This window comes from Hippopotamus amphibius, chromosome X (genome assembly GCF_030028045.1).
Source record: "Hippopotamus amphibius kiboko isolate mHipAmp2 chromosome X, mHipAmp2.hap2, whole genome shotgun sequence".
NCBI classification, from domain to species: Eukaryota; Metazoa; Chordata; class Mammalia; order Artiodactyla; family Hippopotamidae; genus Hippopotamus; species Hippopotamus amphibius.
Window position 1 is genome coordinate 104,458,974 of NC_080203.1, and position 20,735 is coordinate 104,479,708.

General features: G+C 35.9%; 1 protein-coding gene across 1 annotated transcript in view; it reads right to left on the reverse strand.

The window, feature by feature from the left end:
* Window positions 1–20,735, reverse strand: part of CFAP47 (cilia and flagella associated protein 47) — a 474,307-nt gene that overhangs the window by 98,907 nt on the left and 354,665 nt on the right. The window contains exons 53-56 of the mRNA XM_057717674.1: window positions 9,841–10,016; window positions 8,235–8,342; window positions 6,092–6,200; window positions 2,728–2,832 (exon numbers count right to left, since the gene is read on the reverse strand). Of these exons, the coding sequence (XP_057573657.1) occupies window positions 2,728–2,832; window positions 6,092–6,200; window positions 8,235–8,342; window positions 9,841–10,016 (498 nt within the window). The remainder of the gene's footprint in view (window positions 1–2,727; window positions 2,833–6,091; window positions 6,201–8,234; window positions 8,343–9,840; window positions 10,017–20,735) is intronic.

Consider the following 20,735-nt stretch of genomic DNA (forward strand, 5'->3'; position numbering starts at 1 on the left):
GATCAACTCGATGATGGGTGATGCCTTAGAGGGCCGGGATGGGGAGGGTGGGAGCCAGGGGATATTGGGATATATGTATAAATACAGCTGATTCTCTTTGGTGTACCTCAAAAGCTGGTACAAAAGTGTAAAGCGATTATATTCCAATAAAGAGTTTAAAAAATATCTTTTTTAGATGCCTACACATACACAATATTTACTACATTTTCAAAAGTTCATTTCAGTAATATTTTAAGATGAACTGGTTTTTCCTGCAAAGAATATCAACTATATGAATTAAAAGAAGTGGAAGATGTGAATGATTCAGGGATAGAAGGGGAAAAAAAGGCAAAAAATTAAAAAGAAAAGTCAAGAAAAATCACAAAGTTTAGGGCAATACATTGAAAAGGTTGAAGTGGTCTAGACTCAGTCACTAAAAGGATGAATTACTGATATAAGTCTAACCAGAGATAAAACCTTGGAGATTTGCTACAACTTGGAAGGAGAGGCTTAGAGTGACTGAAATCAAGTGCCAGTGTTAAAGTGATGGACAAAAAGGTTTGAATTGATTACTCACTTGTTTGAGTTCTTTTGTGTTTGATAAAGAACTTCAAGTTCAACCTCTAGGCTAGGATTTTCTAAATATATGGAGATAGAGAGCTGATCATTGCCCTGCTGGTGTGTCAGGCTACCTTGAGTAGATATAATTTCCACCAGAAATTCAAGCAACCAAGTTATCTCTAAGAATTAAGATGAAAAGGCTGACTCTGCTATGAAGCAATGATTTAAAAGATCAGCTGTGTTAAAATTATTTTCATGGAAGAAAATATCTCTACAATACCTTCCCTTCTGTATGAGAAGGATTATTGGTTTGTTTTCTTTAATATTTTTGAGAATCAAGTATACTTCCATAATATTGCTTCAGATCACGTATAAGTCAGTAATCATGAAAAAAATTTAATAGCCTCAAAAACTTTTTTTTAAATTACACATTTTGGGGGGAAAAGAGGGCACTTCAGCTACATACAGGCCTTGCACTGACATAGGGACCCCTGTATTATATTTGATTTCACTCCCTCCCAGATGGCAGGATTTTGTAAGCTCCTTGGTGTCCTGTAGGATATAAAGTATATGCCTCTATTTACTTTACTCTCCCATCAACACTTGAAGAAGTAAAAATTAATAATAAATGTAAAAATTATAAAAAAATTTTCCTTGGCAGTAAGAGAGTTATGACTTGGCAATCTGTCGGTAGCTGCAAAAATAGTCATGAAGACTTGTTGAAGTCACATGTCCTGGGTTCAGGTCTGGGTTCGACCTCTTACTAGCTGCTTGGTCTTAATTTCTGTGTGTCTCATATTCCTGATCTGTAAAATGGGGTTAACCATACTTCTACCATAGGACTCTGGACAATGAATTGAAATAATTCTTAGAATGGCATGTAGCAAGATTAGGGATGCTAAAAAATAAAGTATTATTTTTTTAAATTATTATTATTCAGATGAAAACAGTGAAAAAAATACAACACATTATACTTGCAAGATTACATTTTATAGTTTTATATTTAAGTTCATGAAAATTTGAGTAATAAAATCCAAGTCAGAAAATTAACATAAATGCTAGCAATTTAGCATTTACATTAAAGTACCTACATTTTACTTATTTTTTGTGTGTGTGTGTTGACCATTCCATTGATTTTTTTTGTATTTTTAAAAGAACTTTTATTGAGATATAACTGACATATGATAAACTGCATATATTTAAAGTGTACAATTTGATATTTTTTTCTTATTAGTAATGTATATATGGCAATCACAATCTCCCAGTTCATCCCACCCCAACCCCTCACCCCCCACTTTCTCCCCTTCGTGTCCATATGTTTGTTCTATATATCTGTGTCTCCATTTCTGCCTTGCAAACTGATGGATCTGTACCATTTTTCGAGATTCCGCATATATGTGTTAATATATCATATTTGTTTTTATGTTTCTGACTTACCTCACTCTGTATGACAGACTCTAGGTCCATCCATGTCTCTACAAATGTCCCAATTTCATTTCTTTTTATGGCTGAGTAATATTCCATTACATATATGTACCACATCTTCTTTATCCATTCATCTGTCGATGGACATCTAGGTTGCCTCCATATCCTGGCTATTGTAAATAGTGCTGCAATGAACATTGGGGTGCATGTGTCTTTCTGAATTATGGTATTCTCTGGGTATATGCCCAATAGTGGGATTGCTGGGTCATGGTAATTTAGTTTTTCAAGGAACCTCCATACTGTTCTCCATAGTGGCTGTATCAATTTCCATTCCCACCAACAGTGCAGGAGGGTTTCCTTTTCTCCACACCCTCTCCAGCATTTATTGTTTGTAGATTTTCTGATGATACCCATTCTAACTGGTGTGAGGTGATACCTCATTGTCGTTTTGATTTGCATTTCTCTAATAATTAGTGATGTTGAGCAGGTTTTCATGTGCCACTTGGCCGGCTATATAAAGTATGTACATTTTAAATCTCGGTGTATATTCTCTTTCAGTCAAATGATCTAAGGATTTAAAAATGTCTTCTCAAATGCCTGCACATACAAAATATATACTGTATTTTCAAAAGTTCATTTAAATAATAATTTACAATAAATTTGTTTTGCTTACAAAGATGTCAAGTGGATAAATTAGATTTACTTAATTATTGACTTTAAAATTTAATTAACTTGCCGTGGTCCCAGAATACTCTGTCATACCTGAGCACAGCAGAAGGTGATAGAAGTCTGATGACTAGCTCTTCCAAGAGCAGAAGGACGAAAGTGAATAGGTATGTCTTTGGTGGAATGAGGAGGCACGATCAGCTGTGTAAATTAAGAAACAAGAAAGAGAAACAAAAATCAATACTTTTGTTTGAGTCAGCATCTTTGTGTGCTAGGTGTATGCCAGGTTGATGTTCATGTGATTAACGTGTTGCCTTGTACACATTAGCCATTCTCAGCATGCCTGCTTCACAAATATTGGTGAAACAGCCTATGGTAAACAGTGTTTAGTAGTGCTCACACAATGTTCTTCCCCCAGTGACCACACTGATCTGTAAAAGGAAATCAGGATTAATTTTTTTAAGCTGAGTTGGAATCCCCAATAATAGAAACGTGCATGTTATTTAAGAACCCATAGCCTATTGTCCATCCCAAGATACATGTCAAACCACTGGGAACCTAATTTGTAGCCTTGGTGAGGTCAAAAGAAATGAACTGAGTCTAAGTGCAGATCTAAGATATGCTTCTTTTTTTAAAAAAAATACATTTTGTTTATTTATTTATGGCTGTGTTGGGTCTTCTTTGATGCACGCAGGCTTTCTCTAGTTGTGGTGAGCGGGGGCTACTCTTCGTTGTGGTGCGTGGCCTTCTCATTGCAGTGGCTTCTCTTGTTGTGGAACACGGGCTCTAGGGTGCATGGGCTTCAGCAGTTGTGGCATGTGGGTTCAGTAGTTGTGGCTCACAGGCTTAGTTGCTCTGCAGCATGTGATATCTTTCTGGACCAGGAATGGAACCCATGTCCCCTGCATTGGTCCCCACATTAACCACTGTGCCACCAGGGAAGTCCCAAGACATGCTTCTTTATTGCACAATGAAGTTTTTTCTTTGTCCTCTTACATAGAACCTCAAGGTGTGACCTGCTGGAATAACCTGAGTCTGAACTGTATTAGTCTGAGTTACCTCTTTAGAGATTGTGAAAGAAGCTAGAAACTCCAACATAATATAATGAAGGCTTGAAGATTTTAAGTAATCAAAGAGCTACACTGTGAATAATGTAATATTTAATATCAACACTTATAGAATGACAGAATGAGTGGCACACATTTGAGAAGTAAGTCAATTGTTCTTTTTTTACTAATGTATTTTGCCAAGTAACTTTTGAAAAAGGAAACTTGAAATTTAGCAAAGTCATTCAATCCTTTTAGAATATAGCACTTGCTCTTCAATAAACTCTGAAAATGACCATGAAAAAAAATACAAACTTAATTTTAGGATAGAGTTACCTCCTTTTTATATGTGTGGTTTTTGTGCAGCAAATATTTTTTTATCTCAGTCTGGGTCTCCTTTTGATACTTCAAATGTTTTGACGTTATCAGTTAATGCACATTTAAGGAGTTTAATATCAGAATCAACTTTAGCAAAAAAAAAAAAGGAAAAAAGTTGCATTTCATATATTCTTTCAATTTAGCAAAAGGGACAAAAATATTTCTCCTCCTCCTCCCTATATATATAAAAGAAATCATCTATTTTATCAGAAAAACATATAATACTATATTAACTTAGATTTTTAACTCTACTTCTACCACTAACTAATCATGGGGTTTACAAATATTTCAGCCTCTCTGGCCTCAAATTCCTCTTCTATAAATAGATGTCACAGGCATGTGGTGAAAACTGGGGTAGTGTATACAACCAAGGAATTACTCAATTCCTTTATTTTCACCTAAAATTTACTGAAAAATGCATCTCCACTGGTTTCAAGGAAAAAAAGATAAACTGTTGGATGGAATTTAAGTGTAGCAAACCTACTGGTTTAGTATAATGGGATATATACATATATATAATATGTTAAATATATCAGCTTCTTGAAACTTAAAAACATTTTATTACAAGCCAGTATCATCAGGAGAACCAATTCCAAAGTTTGAGCTTACACTAGATCCTAGTTAAAGAGGAAAAGATATTCTTGTGACAGTTAGGTAAACTGAAATTTGGACAGGATACTAGAGGAGAGTAATATGCTCTTAAGAAATATAATCTAAAGTATTTACTGTTAAATACCACCTATGATTTACCTTTAAATTGAATAGTAAGAAACATAAGAGAAAAGAGAGGGGAAAAATGTAACAAATTGTTACTATAAGAACCAAGACAGAAGGTAAAAGTTTGTGCATTGTATTATTCTTTCTACTTCTGTAGCTTTTTGAAATTTTTTGTAATATAAAGATGGAGGACAGTAAGTTTTAATATCATTATTTGCCTCAATAATCAATCTATGCTTACTTATTGAAGCATTTATAGGTAATCATCAATATTTAAAAATCCTTACCTATGTAAATATGAATATTATGCAACAAAACCAGAAATAGTTTTACATATATCTATATAAAGTATATACATACACATAACGTACTTTATATTTATTATCATTGCCATTAATGTATGTTCCTGTTTGTTCTATAACACATAATAGTATTTTTCTCATCTGTAAATTTATTTTTGTGTTGTTTCCAAATATTAAAGTTAATTGCATATTCAGTGCTCAATAATATCTGATAAGTGTATGAAAGAATGAATGGACTAGAAAACCATGGTTGGAAATGTTAAAGCCGAAACCGTCCTTTTCATTATGCAATGTAAGATGGTATCTGTAATATAACGCATTTGTTTTCCCTTGGACCACAGTTTGCATTCTCTGTAAAAGCAGTGATACGAAGGATATGAAAACACCACTGTCTAATGAGTAATTTCTGTTTTATGTGAAATATAGCCTGAAGATCATATTCTTTTAATTTATGGAAAATATGGAGTTAAGTAATACAAACGTGCATGTATATTTTAAAATAATTTTTCTAATATTATACTATATACACCAATTTTAGCAACGTAATACTTAGTGATATCTGATTTGACACATTATGGCAGTTAAGAACTAATTTCATATCATGATATTAGTTGGCAACAAGTGAGTGACAAGAGATAGGTATTAAAATAACTGCTCTAAACAATTATGTCTCTTAAAAAAAAGAAAAGTACACTCCAATTAAAATCAGAAAAAAAATCATATTACTGGGAAACTACTGCAAAAACTGGTTACCAAAATGGTCAGAAATAAAGCAGAACCAATTTATTTAGAGCCCAGTGAAAATAAGCATGAATATAGCATACGTAACTTCAAAACTTTAGATGAACATGATATTGATTTCCTTGATAAAACTGGGAATATATATGTTATATTTAAAAATTTTAGCATTTGAAACCTTATTAATAATTCAGTTGCTAATACTCCATGGTGTTCTAAAATCAGAATTGGAAAATGTTCTAGTAGTGGTAGGTTACTCGGCTTTCTGTGTATACTTACTGGTGATCTGTTAATCTCCAGGATAAAATTATCAGGATTACTGTTTGTTGCTTGCAATTCTAAGGTTTTGTGTGTAGGATTTTCTAAAGAAATTATCTCAGTGACAGACCTGGAAGGAAAAACAAAGCTAGTAAACTTGTTCAATGATAATTTCACAAAATTGATGACTATTACGGGTTGAACTGCATCCCGCCAAAAGATGTAGTAAAGTTCTAACACCCAATATCTCAGAATGTGACCTTATTTGGAAACAGGGTCATGCAGATGTAATTAGTTAAACTGAGGTCACACTGGAGTAGGGTGGCCCTTAATCCGATGTGACTGGTGTCCTTATGAGAAGGTCCTGCTGAAACCTTGATTTCAAACTTCTAGCCATTCTAACAGGTGTGAAATGATATCTCAGTGTTTCCATATTGAGAGAGACCCCAACTACACAGAAAAATGCGTGAAAACAGTCACACCAATATATATCATTAAGAATTTTAAGGACACTGGGTATAATAAAAGACCACGCTAATTTTGGAAGACGAAAAATCCAGGACAAGACTGGTTAGAAATATAGTAGCTATCAAACATCTTTTAATATCATGCAACTTTAAATTATACACAGTATGACTTAGATAAAAAGTAATTGTTTTAGAAAAATATGTTAAAGAATAACAAGAACTTTAAAGAAAAAAGGCTAGCACTTTTTGGTAGAATGAAAAAAATATGATCGTAAAATTGGTTGAGCCAAATATTTTCACAAGACTGACTTACATTAATTAACAATTGTATCTACATATGTGTATATATAGTTTTTATATATTGGTACATATTTAAAACAAGAAGAATTTAAATCTAGAAATAAATTTGTCAATAACTTGTAACAGTCACTGTTGGTGCTCCACCTGGTTTCCCTAGAAGACTTTCACCAGCTCTCTGCCCCTACCCCCAACTTCCGCATGCTTTCTGTTCATCTTCCATCTGAGATCTTCAGGTGATTGCCTTTGGATCCTGAAGCCTCTTCAGCCCTAGAGCAGAAGTCCCTGGGAGTTTAAAGCTCATCCAGAGGAAGCTTATACTGACTAGTATGGGAGTTCAAAAGCCCAGAATCGTGGCATTGAGACGACAAACTCTGAGATGTGATTTATGTTCCAAAACTCTCCACAGGATCGGATAAAGTCTGGGACTGTACCTGCAATCACATCCTTGCTTAGCTTCTTCCCTTTGCTTATTCTGCTTCCCCTGTTCTCTTACTAACTTTTCTAACTGGGATCACACTTCCTTAATAAATCACTTGCAGTGATGTTTTGGCTCAAGATCTGGCACTGGGAGAACCGAACACTCTACTGGCGTACTAAGGGAGAGACATTAATGAAAAGGCACTGATTTGCCCACTGGTACACATACTCTTCAAAAGCAGAAAATGTGACTTGATTATCCCTATGTATCAGTGCCAAACTTGATGCCAGACATGTACTAGGAACTCAATCACCTAAATATAACTGGTCATATTTCAAGGGCATATGGTATTAACCAAATGACCAAGTATTCTCAATTGCCCATTGCTTACCCTCTGTTTTGCCTTGACCAAACTTGAGTCACTCTTCTATCTTTCCTATAGGCCCCTGAACTCTGCTTGTTCCCAAGCCTGAGCAGGCACTAAAAAAGTGGAATGTGCCTCCCCCTGGGCTTCTCCTGGGAATCAACTGACCACAGCAAGACCCTTTTTCCTATCAGTCCCCACCAGTCATTTTCCCTTTCTTGTCCAGCTTTCCCTCCAAAGACTCTGCTTATTTCTCTTTGCCCCTCCTTTAGCCTATAAAAGAAAAAGCATGTTCTGTTTCATATTGAGTAGCTTGTAGATTTCTGAGAGGGGAGTGTTCTCCAAATTGCAATAGTCCCTTGCCAATAGTCCCTTTTCCTCCCTTGCGATAATCATTTTGAATAAAAGCCTCTCCTTACTAAGTCCTCACCTGTTTGTCTTTTCACGTAAGTTTTCCATGGGGTAGTTTAAATATCAAACTTCTCTAGAGAAGAAAATCAATTACTAAAAATATATTTGTCTTACTTAAAAATATTAAATGCATTATAACAATATTCTTTTAGATAAACTTTTTTTTCTTCCATGAAATAATTTTATCTATTAAATAGAACTTACTTTCCAAGGTCACAGTATATTTCTGGCATTGTGGTTGGTTCTGGTAGGTCAGTAGTTACTTTCAGTAAATACCAAAACTCTAGAGCCACATCAGGCTGAAAAATAATGCTGGTGGAGAGAAATATACAAAATCTTGTCAGCAGTTTTCATTTGTATGTAAAATACACTTGGCAGAAGAAAATAAATCCCAAATAGGTGGTTCCAAATATAACATTTGACAATTATTCTGTGAAACATTCTACTCTTGTAGATATATTTAAATTTTTTTTCCATTTTTGGTGAAACAATCACTTCTTACAGGAGCTAGAACAAGTGAAGTCCTGCATTTGAACTGTGATTAAATCAAATGTAGTTTGTTGAATCGAACACACATGCATTTTCATGTGAAGGCTATCACGTGACATGCAGCTCTGGAGAGCTTCCTTTATCATCAGTACCTGCTCATCTTTGGGGAGACAGAGACAGAGCATGTGACAATCTAAAAGTAAAACTGGGCTGGTATCCCAGCTCTGTCATCTTTTATTTGTGCAGCCTTGTACAAGTCACCTTTCTGAACTTCAATTTCATCATTTATAAAGTGGGAACACTCATTTCTAACTCCTACGGTTAGTGTGAGAATTTTAGGTGTGCATGTATATAAAAAAATGTTCCGGTAATGATAACAGACTAAGTAAGTATCAGCCCAAAGTGTGTCTTAATGTTTGCTGTTTTAATGTATGCTGACAAAGAGAATTCAAGATTCAGTCTGTGTTCACAACTCTACAGTCACCATGGGGAGAGGAGAGGAGCCCACATTTCTAATGCCAATCTAGCAAAATAGTGTCTTTTATATACATTATGGTCTTAATTTTCATGCTTCACATTATAAAAATGTTTATCCTTTAAAATTTCACAGATATATTTATTTATTCATCATTCATTAAAATAAGAATTATTCTAAGTTGGAAAGAGCATATAAACTAGCAAAAGGCATTTTCATGGAGTAATGGAATTCAATGTACACTAATACTACAATAAGTACAGTCTTTAAAACTATAACAAATAAATTAGATATTACTGTTGAAACAAAGGAAGTTAATTATTTCACTATAATCTGAGTTAATCATGAGCATAGAGGCTATTTGTTTGTGTGTATGTGAACGCATAGTACAAAGAAAGATTTTCATAATTATGCTATAAAAACACGTCATTGCACTGTTAACATATGTGTGTGTATGGGTGTATGTTTGTGATTTGTATTTAATTGAGGATATACAATATAAATGAATTTTTATCAAGAAAATTGAAAGTTTAACCCCTAGTCCTTATGGAATCATTTTCATTTGGTTCAATTTTTCTACCAAAACATGGTTAAAAAATGTGAAGTGAAAGAGAGTATATAAGGGGCAATTTAGGAATGATTTAACTTGATATCCCAATAAATAATATCTTTGCCCTAAAGAAAACAACAGTAACTCTAAATTAGTAACATTTTACCAATGAACGGTATTAAACAAACCTAAAACTATGAGCAAGTGTAATCTCAATGACTATACCATGCAAAGAAATAATTTTAGGTTAATTTCAAAGGATCAGCATTAAATACAACGCCACACTCAAACCATACCTTTCTTCTCTAAAGCCTATACTCGCTGGAGAATACCGAACGACATACTTGAGAGAATCTAGTGGAAGTAGTTCAAATTCCCTGAGTCCACTAAATGCGGCACTCGATAATTGCACATCAAAGTGAATAACGTTTCCTCTTGGATTAAAGAGAGGTATTTCAATACAAACACTTTCCTAGAATTACAAAAGAAATAGGAAATTAGCTCTTAACCACTGTTTTATTTTTCTCCTTGACCCACTATCAAATGTACCTCACTCTGTTAATCTCATGTATTTTCCTTGTTTAGCCTTGATAAATGATAACATTTTTTCAACAACAAATAGTCCAAGAGATCCACCTAGTTAAATGCTAAGAAAACTGAAACCTTACATTTAAAATATATTTTTCTTCAGTACCATTATTATTATGAGGTCTGTCAGTGTTTCCTTTTGCTGTGGTACTCAGACTTATCATCTGTAGAGGTTGCTAAAATATAGATTACTGGCCCCCTTCCTCAAAGATTCTGATTCAGCAGATCTGGGATGGGGCCTGAAATTTTATCTTTCTAAGAAGCTGTGGCTGCTACTGCTGATTCCAAGGACACACTTTTTTTCTTTTTTTTTTTTAGAATTACTTTATTTTTTTATTTTATTTTTTTTAAAGAACTTTTATTGAGATACAGTTAACATACAATAAACTGCATATATTTAGAGTGTACAATTTGGTATTTTTTTCTTATTAGTAATGTATATATGGCAATCCCAATCTCCCAATTCATTCCCCCTCAACCCTCCCCGCTTTCCCCACTTGGTGTCCATATGTTTGTTCTCTACATCTGGGTCTCTATTTCTGCCTTGCAAACCGGTTGATTTGTACCATTTTTCTATATTCTGCATATATGTGTTAATATATGATATTTGTTTTTCTCTGACTCACTTCACTCTGTATGACAGTCTCTAGGCCCATCCATGTCTCTACAAATGTTCCAGTTTTGTTCCTTTTTACAGCTGAGTAATATTCCATTGTATATATGTACATCTTTTTTATCCATTCATCTGTTGATGGACATTTAGGTTGCTTTCATGTCCAAGGACATACTTTTAAATAGCTCTGTACATTAGCATCAAGTTCTAGAGACAATCTGAACTAAGAAGTCAAATTATGCTGATGACATGACTACCTTGCTGTTTAGCTTCCTTCCTTCTGACTGGTTTCTTCTGTCCTGCCTCCCGAGATTCATCCATTCAGCCATGGAAGGCACACTTCACATTCCAAGACATTTCCTGATTCTCATCCCGATCCATTCTGGCTAATGACATATCTTTTTCTAAAAATTTTTATAGAAGTATAGTTGATTTACAACGTTGTGTTAATTTCTGCTACGTGGAAAAGTGATTCAGTTATGCATATATTCTTTTTCATATTCTTTTCCACTAAGGTTTATCACAGGATATTGAATATAGTTTCCTATGCTATAAAATAGGACCTTGTTGTTTATCCATCTTATGTGTAATAGTTTGTAACTGCTAATCCCAAACTCCCAATCTATCCCTCTCCCACCCCTCCCACCCCTTGACAACCACAAGTCTGTTCTCTATGTAGCGACATATCTTATCCCATTACAATCATGATCTCTACTACAGTAAAAACCGTTAATTCAAGCAAATGTGTCAAAGGTGATTAAATAGACAGGACATATCTCAGTCTTAACAAAGACCAATTGTCTATAATGCCTTAAATGGAGAATGTTGGACATTTTAGTCATAATTTAAAGTTTGGTAATGGATGTATTATCAAATGCATGGAGCTATTTTGAAATTTGTCAAATCACATTACAGGAGCTCATGGGGACAGGTGGTGATGGGGAGAGAGTTATTCACACAACATATCTTCAAGATAGACATTACAGCTTTGTCAATGGAACAAGCATTTTCTTGATTACCTCTGTATAAATAAATGAGTGTTCCATTGATCTATATTTCTGTTATTGTGCCAGTACCATACCGTCTTGATCACTGTAGCCTTGTAGTATAGTCTGAAGTCAGGGAGCCTGATTCCTCCAGCTCCATTTTTCCTTCTCAATATTGCTTTGGCTATTCGGGGTCTTTTGTGTTTCCATATAAATTGTGAAATTTCTTGTTCTAGTTCTGTGAAAAATGCCATTGGGAATTTGACAGGGAATACATTTAATCTGTAGATTGCTTTGGGTAGTATAGTCAGTTTCAAAATGTTGATTCTTCCAATCCAAGAACATGGTATATCTCTCCATCCGTTTGTATCATCTTTGATTTCTTTCATCAGTGACTTAGAGTTTTCTGCATACAGGTCTTTTGCCTCCTTAGGTAGGCTTATTCCTAGGTATTTTATTCTTTTTGTTGCAAGCCCAGAGATAAACCCACATACATATGGTCACCTTATCTTTGACAAAGGAGGCAAGAATAGATGATGGAGAAAAGACAGCCTCTTCAATAAGTGGTGCTGGGAAAATTGGACAGCTACATGTAAAAGAATGAAATTAGAACACTTCCTAACACCATAAACATAAATAAACTCAAAATGGACTAAAGACCTAAATGTAATGCCAGACACTATAAATCTCCTAGAGGAAAACACATAGGCAGAACACTCTATGACATACATCAAAGCAAGATCCTTTTTGACCCACTTCTTAGAAGAATGGAAATAAAATCAAGAATAAACAAATGGAACCTAATGAACCTTAAAATGTTTTGCACAGCGAAAGAAACCATAAACAAGACAAGAAGACAACACTTAGAATGGGAGAAAATATTTGCCACCAAAGCAACTGACAAAAGATTAATCTCCAAAGTATACAAGCAGCTCATGCAGCTCAATATCTAAAAAACAAACAACCCAATCCAAAAATGGATGGAAGACCAAAATAGACATTTCTCCAAAGAAGACATAGAGGTGGCCAACAAATACATGAAAAGATGCTCAATATCACTAATCATTAGAGAAGAGCAAACCAAAGCCACAATGCGGTATTACCTCACACCAGTCAGAATGGCCATCATCAAAAAATCTAGAAACGATAAGTGCTGGAGAGGGTGTGGAGAAAAGGGAACCCTCTTGCACTGTTGGTGCGAAAGTAAATTGATAGAGCCACTATGGAGAACAGTATGGAGGTTCCTTAAAAAACTAAAAATAGAACTACCAAGCAATCCCACTACTGGGCATATACCCTGAGAAAACCAGAATTCAAAAAGATACAGGTACCACAATGTTCACTGCAGCACTATTTACAATAGCCAGGACATGGAAGCAACCTAAATATCCATCGACAGATGAATGGATAAAGAAGATGTGGTACATATATACAATGGAATGTTACTCAGCCATAAAAAGAAATGAAACTGAGTTATTTATAGAGAGGTGGATGGACCTAGAGTGTGTCATATAGAGTGAAGTAAGTCATAAAGAGAAAAACAAATACCATACGCTAACACATATATATGGAATCTTAAAAAAAACTGGTACTGATGAACCTAGTGGCAGGGCAAGAACAAAGACGCAGATGTAGAGAACAGACTTGAAGACAAGGGGCTGGGGGGCGGGGTAAGGAAGGGGAAGCTGGGATGAAGTGAGAGAGTACCATTGACATATATACACTACAAAATGTAAAGCAGAAGGCTAGTGGGAAGTTGCTGCATAGCACAGGGAGATCAACTCAATGCTTGGTGATGACCTAGATGGGCGGGATAGGGAGGGTGGGAGGGAGGCTCAAAAGGGAGGGAATATGGGGGTATATGCATAAGTACAGCTGATTCACTTTGTTGTACAGCGGAAACTGGAACAACAGTGTAAAGCAATTATATCCCAATAAAGATCTGAAGAAAAAAATAAATGAGTGGGTAAATATTATATTTTAGGGGGATGGAAATAGCATTTAGTGTGGTGAACATCATCTGGCGAGGAAAGATGGAAATCAAGGATATATACATGTTTATAATTACTAGATGAGAGTAGATATCATTTACTACAAATCAGATTTAACTATGAATGCAATGGAAAACGGGCAACTATAATAGTTTCAAGAGATATTAAAATCATGGATTCCTAAAATAAATGGCCATTACATTCCTACAGTAAGGGACTTCCCTGGTGGTGCAGTGGTTAAGAATCCATCTGCCAATGCAGGGGACATGGGTTTGAGCCCTGGTCTGGGAAGATCCCACATGCCGCAGAGCAACTAAGCCCGTGCAGCACAACTACTGGGCCTGTGCTCTAAAGGCCAAGTGGCACAACTACTGAAGCCCGCGAGCCTAGAGCCCATGCTCTGCAACAAGAGAAGCCACTGCACTAAGCCCGTGCACCGCAACGAAGATTAGCCTCCACTCACCGCAACTAGAGAAAGCCTACACACATCAACGAAGACCCAACGCAGTCAATAAATAAATAAATAATGAAAAAAGATTTCCTACAGTAAAATATACATGCTCATAATTATAAAGAAGGAAAAATATAACATGCAAAAAGCTCAACAGTGGCATTATGTCACGAAGTTTACTATTTCCTAGGCAACCTGACATATTTTATAAGACTGTTACAGAACATAGCCTCCTAGGAAGTTTCTGAGGGTCAAGCAAATCAACAACTAATCCAAAGAAATATGTCACGGCAACAAATACCAATAACCATATATTAGTCTAGAAATGTTGCCCAGGTCTTTAGACAGAAAATTGAAGTGAGACATTTTGGATTAGATATTTGTCCCAGTCTATTACTCAGATATTTTTCAGAGAAATTGTCAGTTTAAGACAATGCTACAACTTCCTCAAAGAAGTAAAAATGCTAAGATCTAAATCAATGGTTATCAGAGTAATTCATTTTCTATCACCATCGCCTCATATAGACACACCACTGAAAAAAAAAGTTTCATAAAACAGTCCTTACTCTTGCCACATGTGATTTCTATGATCTATTCTATTCTAGTCATCTCTTTAAAAAATAATGCTCATTTTGACCCAATCACATTTTGAGACCTGTACATTGAAAAACTCTGGTCTAAAGAGGAAAAAACAAGTACTGGAATATGGTATCGCTTTAGGTCTTATCACATGTAAACTATGAACACAAAGTAAAAGAAAACCACTTTAAATCTACTGTTTCCTCTGTGTACTACAAGCCATATCACAGAAGCACGCTTTGTGTTACAAATGTGGTATGACATTCTACACAGTTGGCCAAATTTCTTAGGAAATGTGGACAGCAGCTAAGGAGCACCTCTGTCACAGCTCCTCCTTGACACATCCATGGCAAGTATCTCCACCGGACATTTTACTCTTTATCCAGTAGGTCTGGATGCCCCCTCAAATTTCTTCACAGAGCAGCGTTCCAGACAGCAATCATCAATTGCTTAGCACTACCAGCACTAAGTAGCACTACAATCTCTGGAGAATCCCTGCAACCAAATTCTCTGGAGTCTTGAAAACAGCAATAGACTCAATAAAAATGAGTATCTCATTGTAGTAAAAAGAGTGACGTTTCCAATTAATTGTTCTGTACTCCTAGTATGTCATTTTAGTATGACATAAAATATATGTCAAATTTAACTACAACATTATAAAAATAATTTCTAACTTTCATTATGGTTTGAATATTATTTTCTTCAAAGTTTAAACAGATAAAGATCCCTAAATGATACCTTTCATGTGTGGTATTACAGAAATAATTTTTATTAAACATCCATCTGCCAAAATAATGTCAAAATTAATTTGGACGATTAACTTTCCAACTAGATTTCCTAAGGCCATAAAAATTAGATATTTAAATATTTGATGCATTCAGTAAGTTAAAGAAAAGAAAGTTTTGTCATTCACCATTTTATGAGAGGATCAAAATTTGTAAATTTATTCTTGGAACGCCTCCTTTGTGTTATCTATGTAAGCCAGAAATACATAACTATTTTAAGTAAATAACATACAAAACAAATGTATAAAAAATTATTCTGCAACAATGGTTAATAGTCTTGTAATTTAAGGTATCCTACCACCCCCAGTCCATTTTTTGGAATTTATTCAACAGGAAGTACAAAGTCAGTTAAATTTCTGTGAATACTTGATATATTAAAAAGTTTGAAATAATGGGCTAGTATGTATCTTGCCAATGGCATTTTATTACACTTTGATGAGTGGTTGTTTTTTTTTTTTTCATTTTATGTTTAGAATTAAATGTAAATCAGTTTTGACTGATTTTTTTGAAAGTCATGTAAAGTAGTAATGACTACATGATGACTTCAAAAGCTGTCTTTCATCTTCACATGGCCTCTTTTAGGTTCAATGATAGAGAGCATTCCTTTATAAGGTGTCTAGTATTTTTCTCTTGATTGTACTCAAGGTATATTTTAGCCAACATAATGACTGTTTAAAAAAATTGCTTCCATTTCTCAGAATCCTTTGTAAAGGGACCAAATTGTATATATTTAATCCTGTGCAATATAAGTAAAGATTTTAAAGCATGAGAACATTCATAAGATGCTGAAATTTAGACTACTGAAAAAATTCAAATACTCAGATAAGAGTAGAATACTATTTTAAAAATATATTGAATTTTGTTAATTTATAAACCTTTTCAGAGGGAATTTGACTATCTGTAAGACTATCTTAAAACAAATATAAAATATTTTCAGCATCTAAATGCACTTTATATGTTTATTATTTTCTTAAAATAGAAGAAACATTTCAAGAGATTTAAAAACATAAATTAGATCAGGTCATTTCCTTCTTCACACTCCCTAGTGGCTTCTAATTGCACACGGAATAAAAACTCTCATCTTGCCCTTTGAGTCCTATAGACAAGATGGCATCCTGTAGACACCGCTGATTGCAAATCATCCCTTTACCATTTTTGTCCAAGTTCCAGTCTCACAAGCCTCCTTTCTGTTCCTAGTGTGCCTGGGCTCCTTCTTGGGAGGTCCCTTTCCACCAAGATCATTTTGTCCTGAGGGTTTGTACATTTGTTAGTCTCTCTACCTGGTTGCACTTCTTCAGTCTTCATGTCATCCTTAATGAAACCCTGAACTATTTTCATTTGTAGAATTATCACTGTCTAAATTCATCTTGTCCATTTATTGTCATGATAATGGGTTCATCTGATGAACTAAACTTAGTGGTGTGTAATATGAAAACAGTTTCTGTCTCCCACTGCAGCTCTCCAAACCAGGCAGGATCTCCCTTTCCCCACTCCAGTTGTTATCTTAGGATGGTTCGCAATGCTAGAGCAGTCTCATTGTCAGATATGTAGAGAAATACAAAGTCAATCAACACTTTCAACTCACATCCAATGAATACTTTTTCTGATTTCTCTCCCTGGCACCCCATCCCCATTCCCAGGACTACCTAGTGATTTTTCAGACCGCTTGTGAAGAAGAAGGTAGACATGATCTGTTCTTTTCAATTCCTTTCTCTGACTTCCTCTCCTCCTGCAATCACTGTGCTAATATAGATCATTCTGGTTACAGGATGTAGATGGGATGATAGGTAAAAGAATGAAGGCCATTTATTTAATTGATGCCTGTTGATCTTCTCCAGTTGGCTTTCTAGGTCCCTCTCTTTTACTCTTTCTAGCATTACCCATGTAGACTCTTCTGGGTTCTTCATACTCTAGGAGAATGTAGCTTGAGGCAGATTCTTTTAAAACAGTCGAAGTCCAGTCTCCTTCCACAGAGTAAAATCCATTTTGATTCAAGGTTTTATCATGTGTCAATGGAAGTGTAGCCACTTTCACTCTAGCCATTTTCCATTTATATATGGTCCAATCTGTGGGCAGGAACTCACCAAAATCCAATGGGCATTAAACTGTCAGCTTCCATTGCTTAAAGAAAACACCCCCACTCTCTTTGTGTTCCGGCCGTGGGCCATAGGCTAAAGATTTCTTATCTCCCTAGACACAACAGAGATATTTCTCCAGCAAAATTCTGTGTTCCCCTTCATAATATAAAGATATCATTTGGTAGCAGCTGTCCAATCAGATGTTACATTTCCTAGACCCTCCTGCATCCAGGCATAGCTGTGTGACTAGTTCACTCCAATAGTATGTGAGTGGAAGTGATGTGTGTCACTTCTATGCCACTAGTGGAAATTCTCTCTTCTCTTTTCTCTTTCTCCATCTATATGCAGGAAATTTTGAGTCCCTAAAGGGTGATGGATTCACCACATAGGAGGAGCCTGACTCCTGGGATCTCAACATGAAGAATGCCAGGCATTAACCAGGAACAAATGCACCAGACTGTTACAATTATTAAAAATTTTGATGGTGTTAAACCATTCAAATTCTGCAGTTTGTTATATCAGCTAGAGATGCCCTAACTTATACATTTAGTGAGTCCTAAATAAATGGCATAGCAAAACCTTTCACAGCACGGAAAAAGAACTATCTATAGTTCTTAGGTTTGTATTTTACTTGAAAATCTCAGACAACAGAAAAACTCCACATAGAATATCCCATTTCAATATTATTTTTGTTTCCTAACTCCACTAAAATGTTAGCTGCATGCAAACAGGAGCCTTGTTTGTATCGTTCATCACTTTCCTCAGCATCTAGAATAGTGCCAGGGATATCAGAGACAATAAATATTCATTAAATAATAAAATGTGCGATTTGTAAGAGGCTTTAATGTTTGCATATAAATCTAGTTGTTAATATGTCTGATACTGTGGATAATCACAATTTTGAACTAAATAATACAGCAGAAACATTGATAAAATCTGACTCAGGAGGAGTTTAAAAATCTCAGGTTAACTCAGGCTGACCTCTTTGATGAAAGTTATTAGGAAAGAACAGCTGCCTCAGATGGGAAAAAGACACTGGGTTAACTTTATCATTTGGTTGCTGGTTCACACCTTTTCTGAACAGAAAACATTTAATTCACTGAGTATTTGTACTGAAAACTTAATCACTTCCTATTCTCAATGGGTCAGAGTAAATGAAGATTATTGTTATTTTTTGCCCATAAAAGCCTGAGTCAGATTCTTAAAGATGGCGGTGAAGTAGAGGGATGTGGAATGCATCCCTCTCCACAGATGCATTAGGAATGCACCAAAAGACGCAATAATTCCCACAGAGAACCAACTGAATGCCAGCAGACAACCTCGGAAACCAGAAAGGAATGCAAGGATCCCGACATAACTGGTAGGGAGGCATTTACGATGGTTCAAAGAGGGTGAAGCGGCTGAGCTGTGGCAGACGGGAGGGAGTGAGAAACACACAGAGGGTCCGCACCATGGCTCAGCATTTCTGGACTGAGATGTCGATTCACAGCTGAACAGGGGGGTCTGGGAGCGGGAGTGTGGGAACGGGAGAACTGGTTCAGGGTGAGAAACATCGTTGCCAGTGGGGAGAGGGACCGAGAGCACAGGAGGGAAGAGAACTGCAGCAAAGAGTGCCTGCCCCAGAGAGCTGCGGGGCCATGGTGGCAGCTGGATGCTCCTGGCTCACAGGTGGGGGGTTGGAGCCATGGGCATAGCCTCTCTCTCTCTCAGCGCCTGCGATGGACAGAGGAAGGAGCCCTGTGGGCCAAGCTAAGGCACTCAGGGATAACAAAGGCCCCCGGGAGGGGCTGGCTTAGAGTGCCTACAGCCGAGAGCCAAAGGCCCGGCAGAGAGGCCCAACTCTGAGACATTCTGTTTACACCTGAGCCGCTGGTGTCCCTCTGCAACAGGCACCTCCACGCCCGACTGAACCACTGTGACCCAGACAGGGCACCACTGCTCACTCACTCCCAGGGGAAGGAGCCACTATTGTACCCTCTCTCTCCCCACACACCAGCACTTACAGACAAACAATAAAGGAAGCTCTGCTGGTCGCAGAATAATACAAAAAACCCAAGGTGGGTAGAAGGACACTTACAGCTGAGACCCCAAGGAAACAGAAATATTAGTATTAATTCTACTGAACTGGTCCATTCTGGGGCATGTTCTGGCTTTTCTTTTTTTCTTTTTTTAATTACGATCTTAGTCCTAAGGGATCTACAAGTTTTAAAACATATTCTTTTATTCTATTTTTTGTTCTATTTTTATTTTTAGCCTTTTTATATATTTCTATTTCTAGCTAAGTTTTTTGTAGTGGTGGCTATATATCTCTCCTACCTTCTTTTCATCTCTATCTTTTATACATTTCTATTTCTTTCTTTTTATTTTCATATTTCCAGTCACACTATGCTCTTCTGTTGCCGGGTCTTCTATCCTTTTTGAGTTTATTTTAACTTAATATACTTATAAGCAAAATTATCAGTCTGCTCAGTCTCCTTGCTTTATTCTCTGGATGACACACTGCCTCGGTATTTATTATTAGGTTTTTGTCTTTATCTTAGTTCTTAGTATAATTGTCTAATTTCATTCTGAGAATCTTCAGTCTGTCTGGTGGTACTCTAGCTCTTTATTATATTTGATCTTAGCTTTCAATATCTCCCTGGATTTGTGTTTGTGTGTGTGTGCTATTTTTGTTTGTTTGTTTTTGCTTTTGTTTCTGTTTTGTCCTGTTTTGGTTTTGAATTTCTGTTGGTTTTCTCTTTGAATGTCTGATAGCATACAGGGGTTCTTCTGTCAGGTCTGTCTAGTGCCTTATGTTCTACTGAATTCAGTATTTGTATCTTATACACGTATGTGTTTTCTTGACTTAGTATCTGTTCGACTCAATACTCTGCCATTAGTCTAGGGCTTGGACAATCTTCTTTAAACCCCTTTATTGCTGGGAAAAGCAGCCTCTGAAGTTTGGACTACCATGAGAAAACAAAGAAACACCACACAGGCAACGGAACAGGAAAAAAACCCACAAGACCAAATAAATGAAGAGGAAATAGGAAAATTGCCTGAAAAAGAATTCAGAGTAATGATAGTAAAAATGATACAAAATATCGATAACAAAATACAGAAAATGCAAGAAACAGTTAA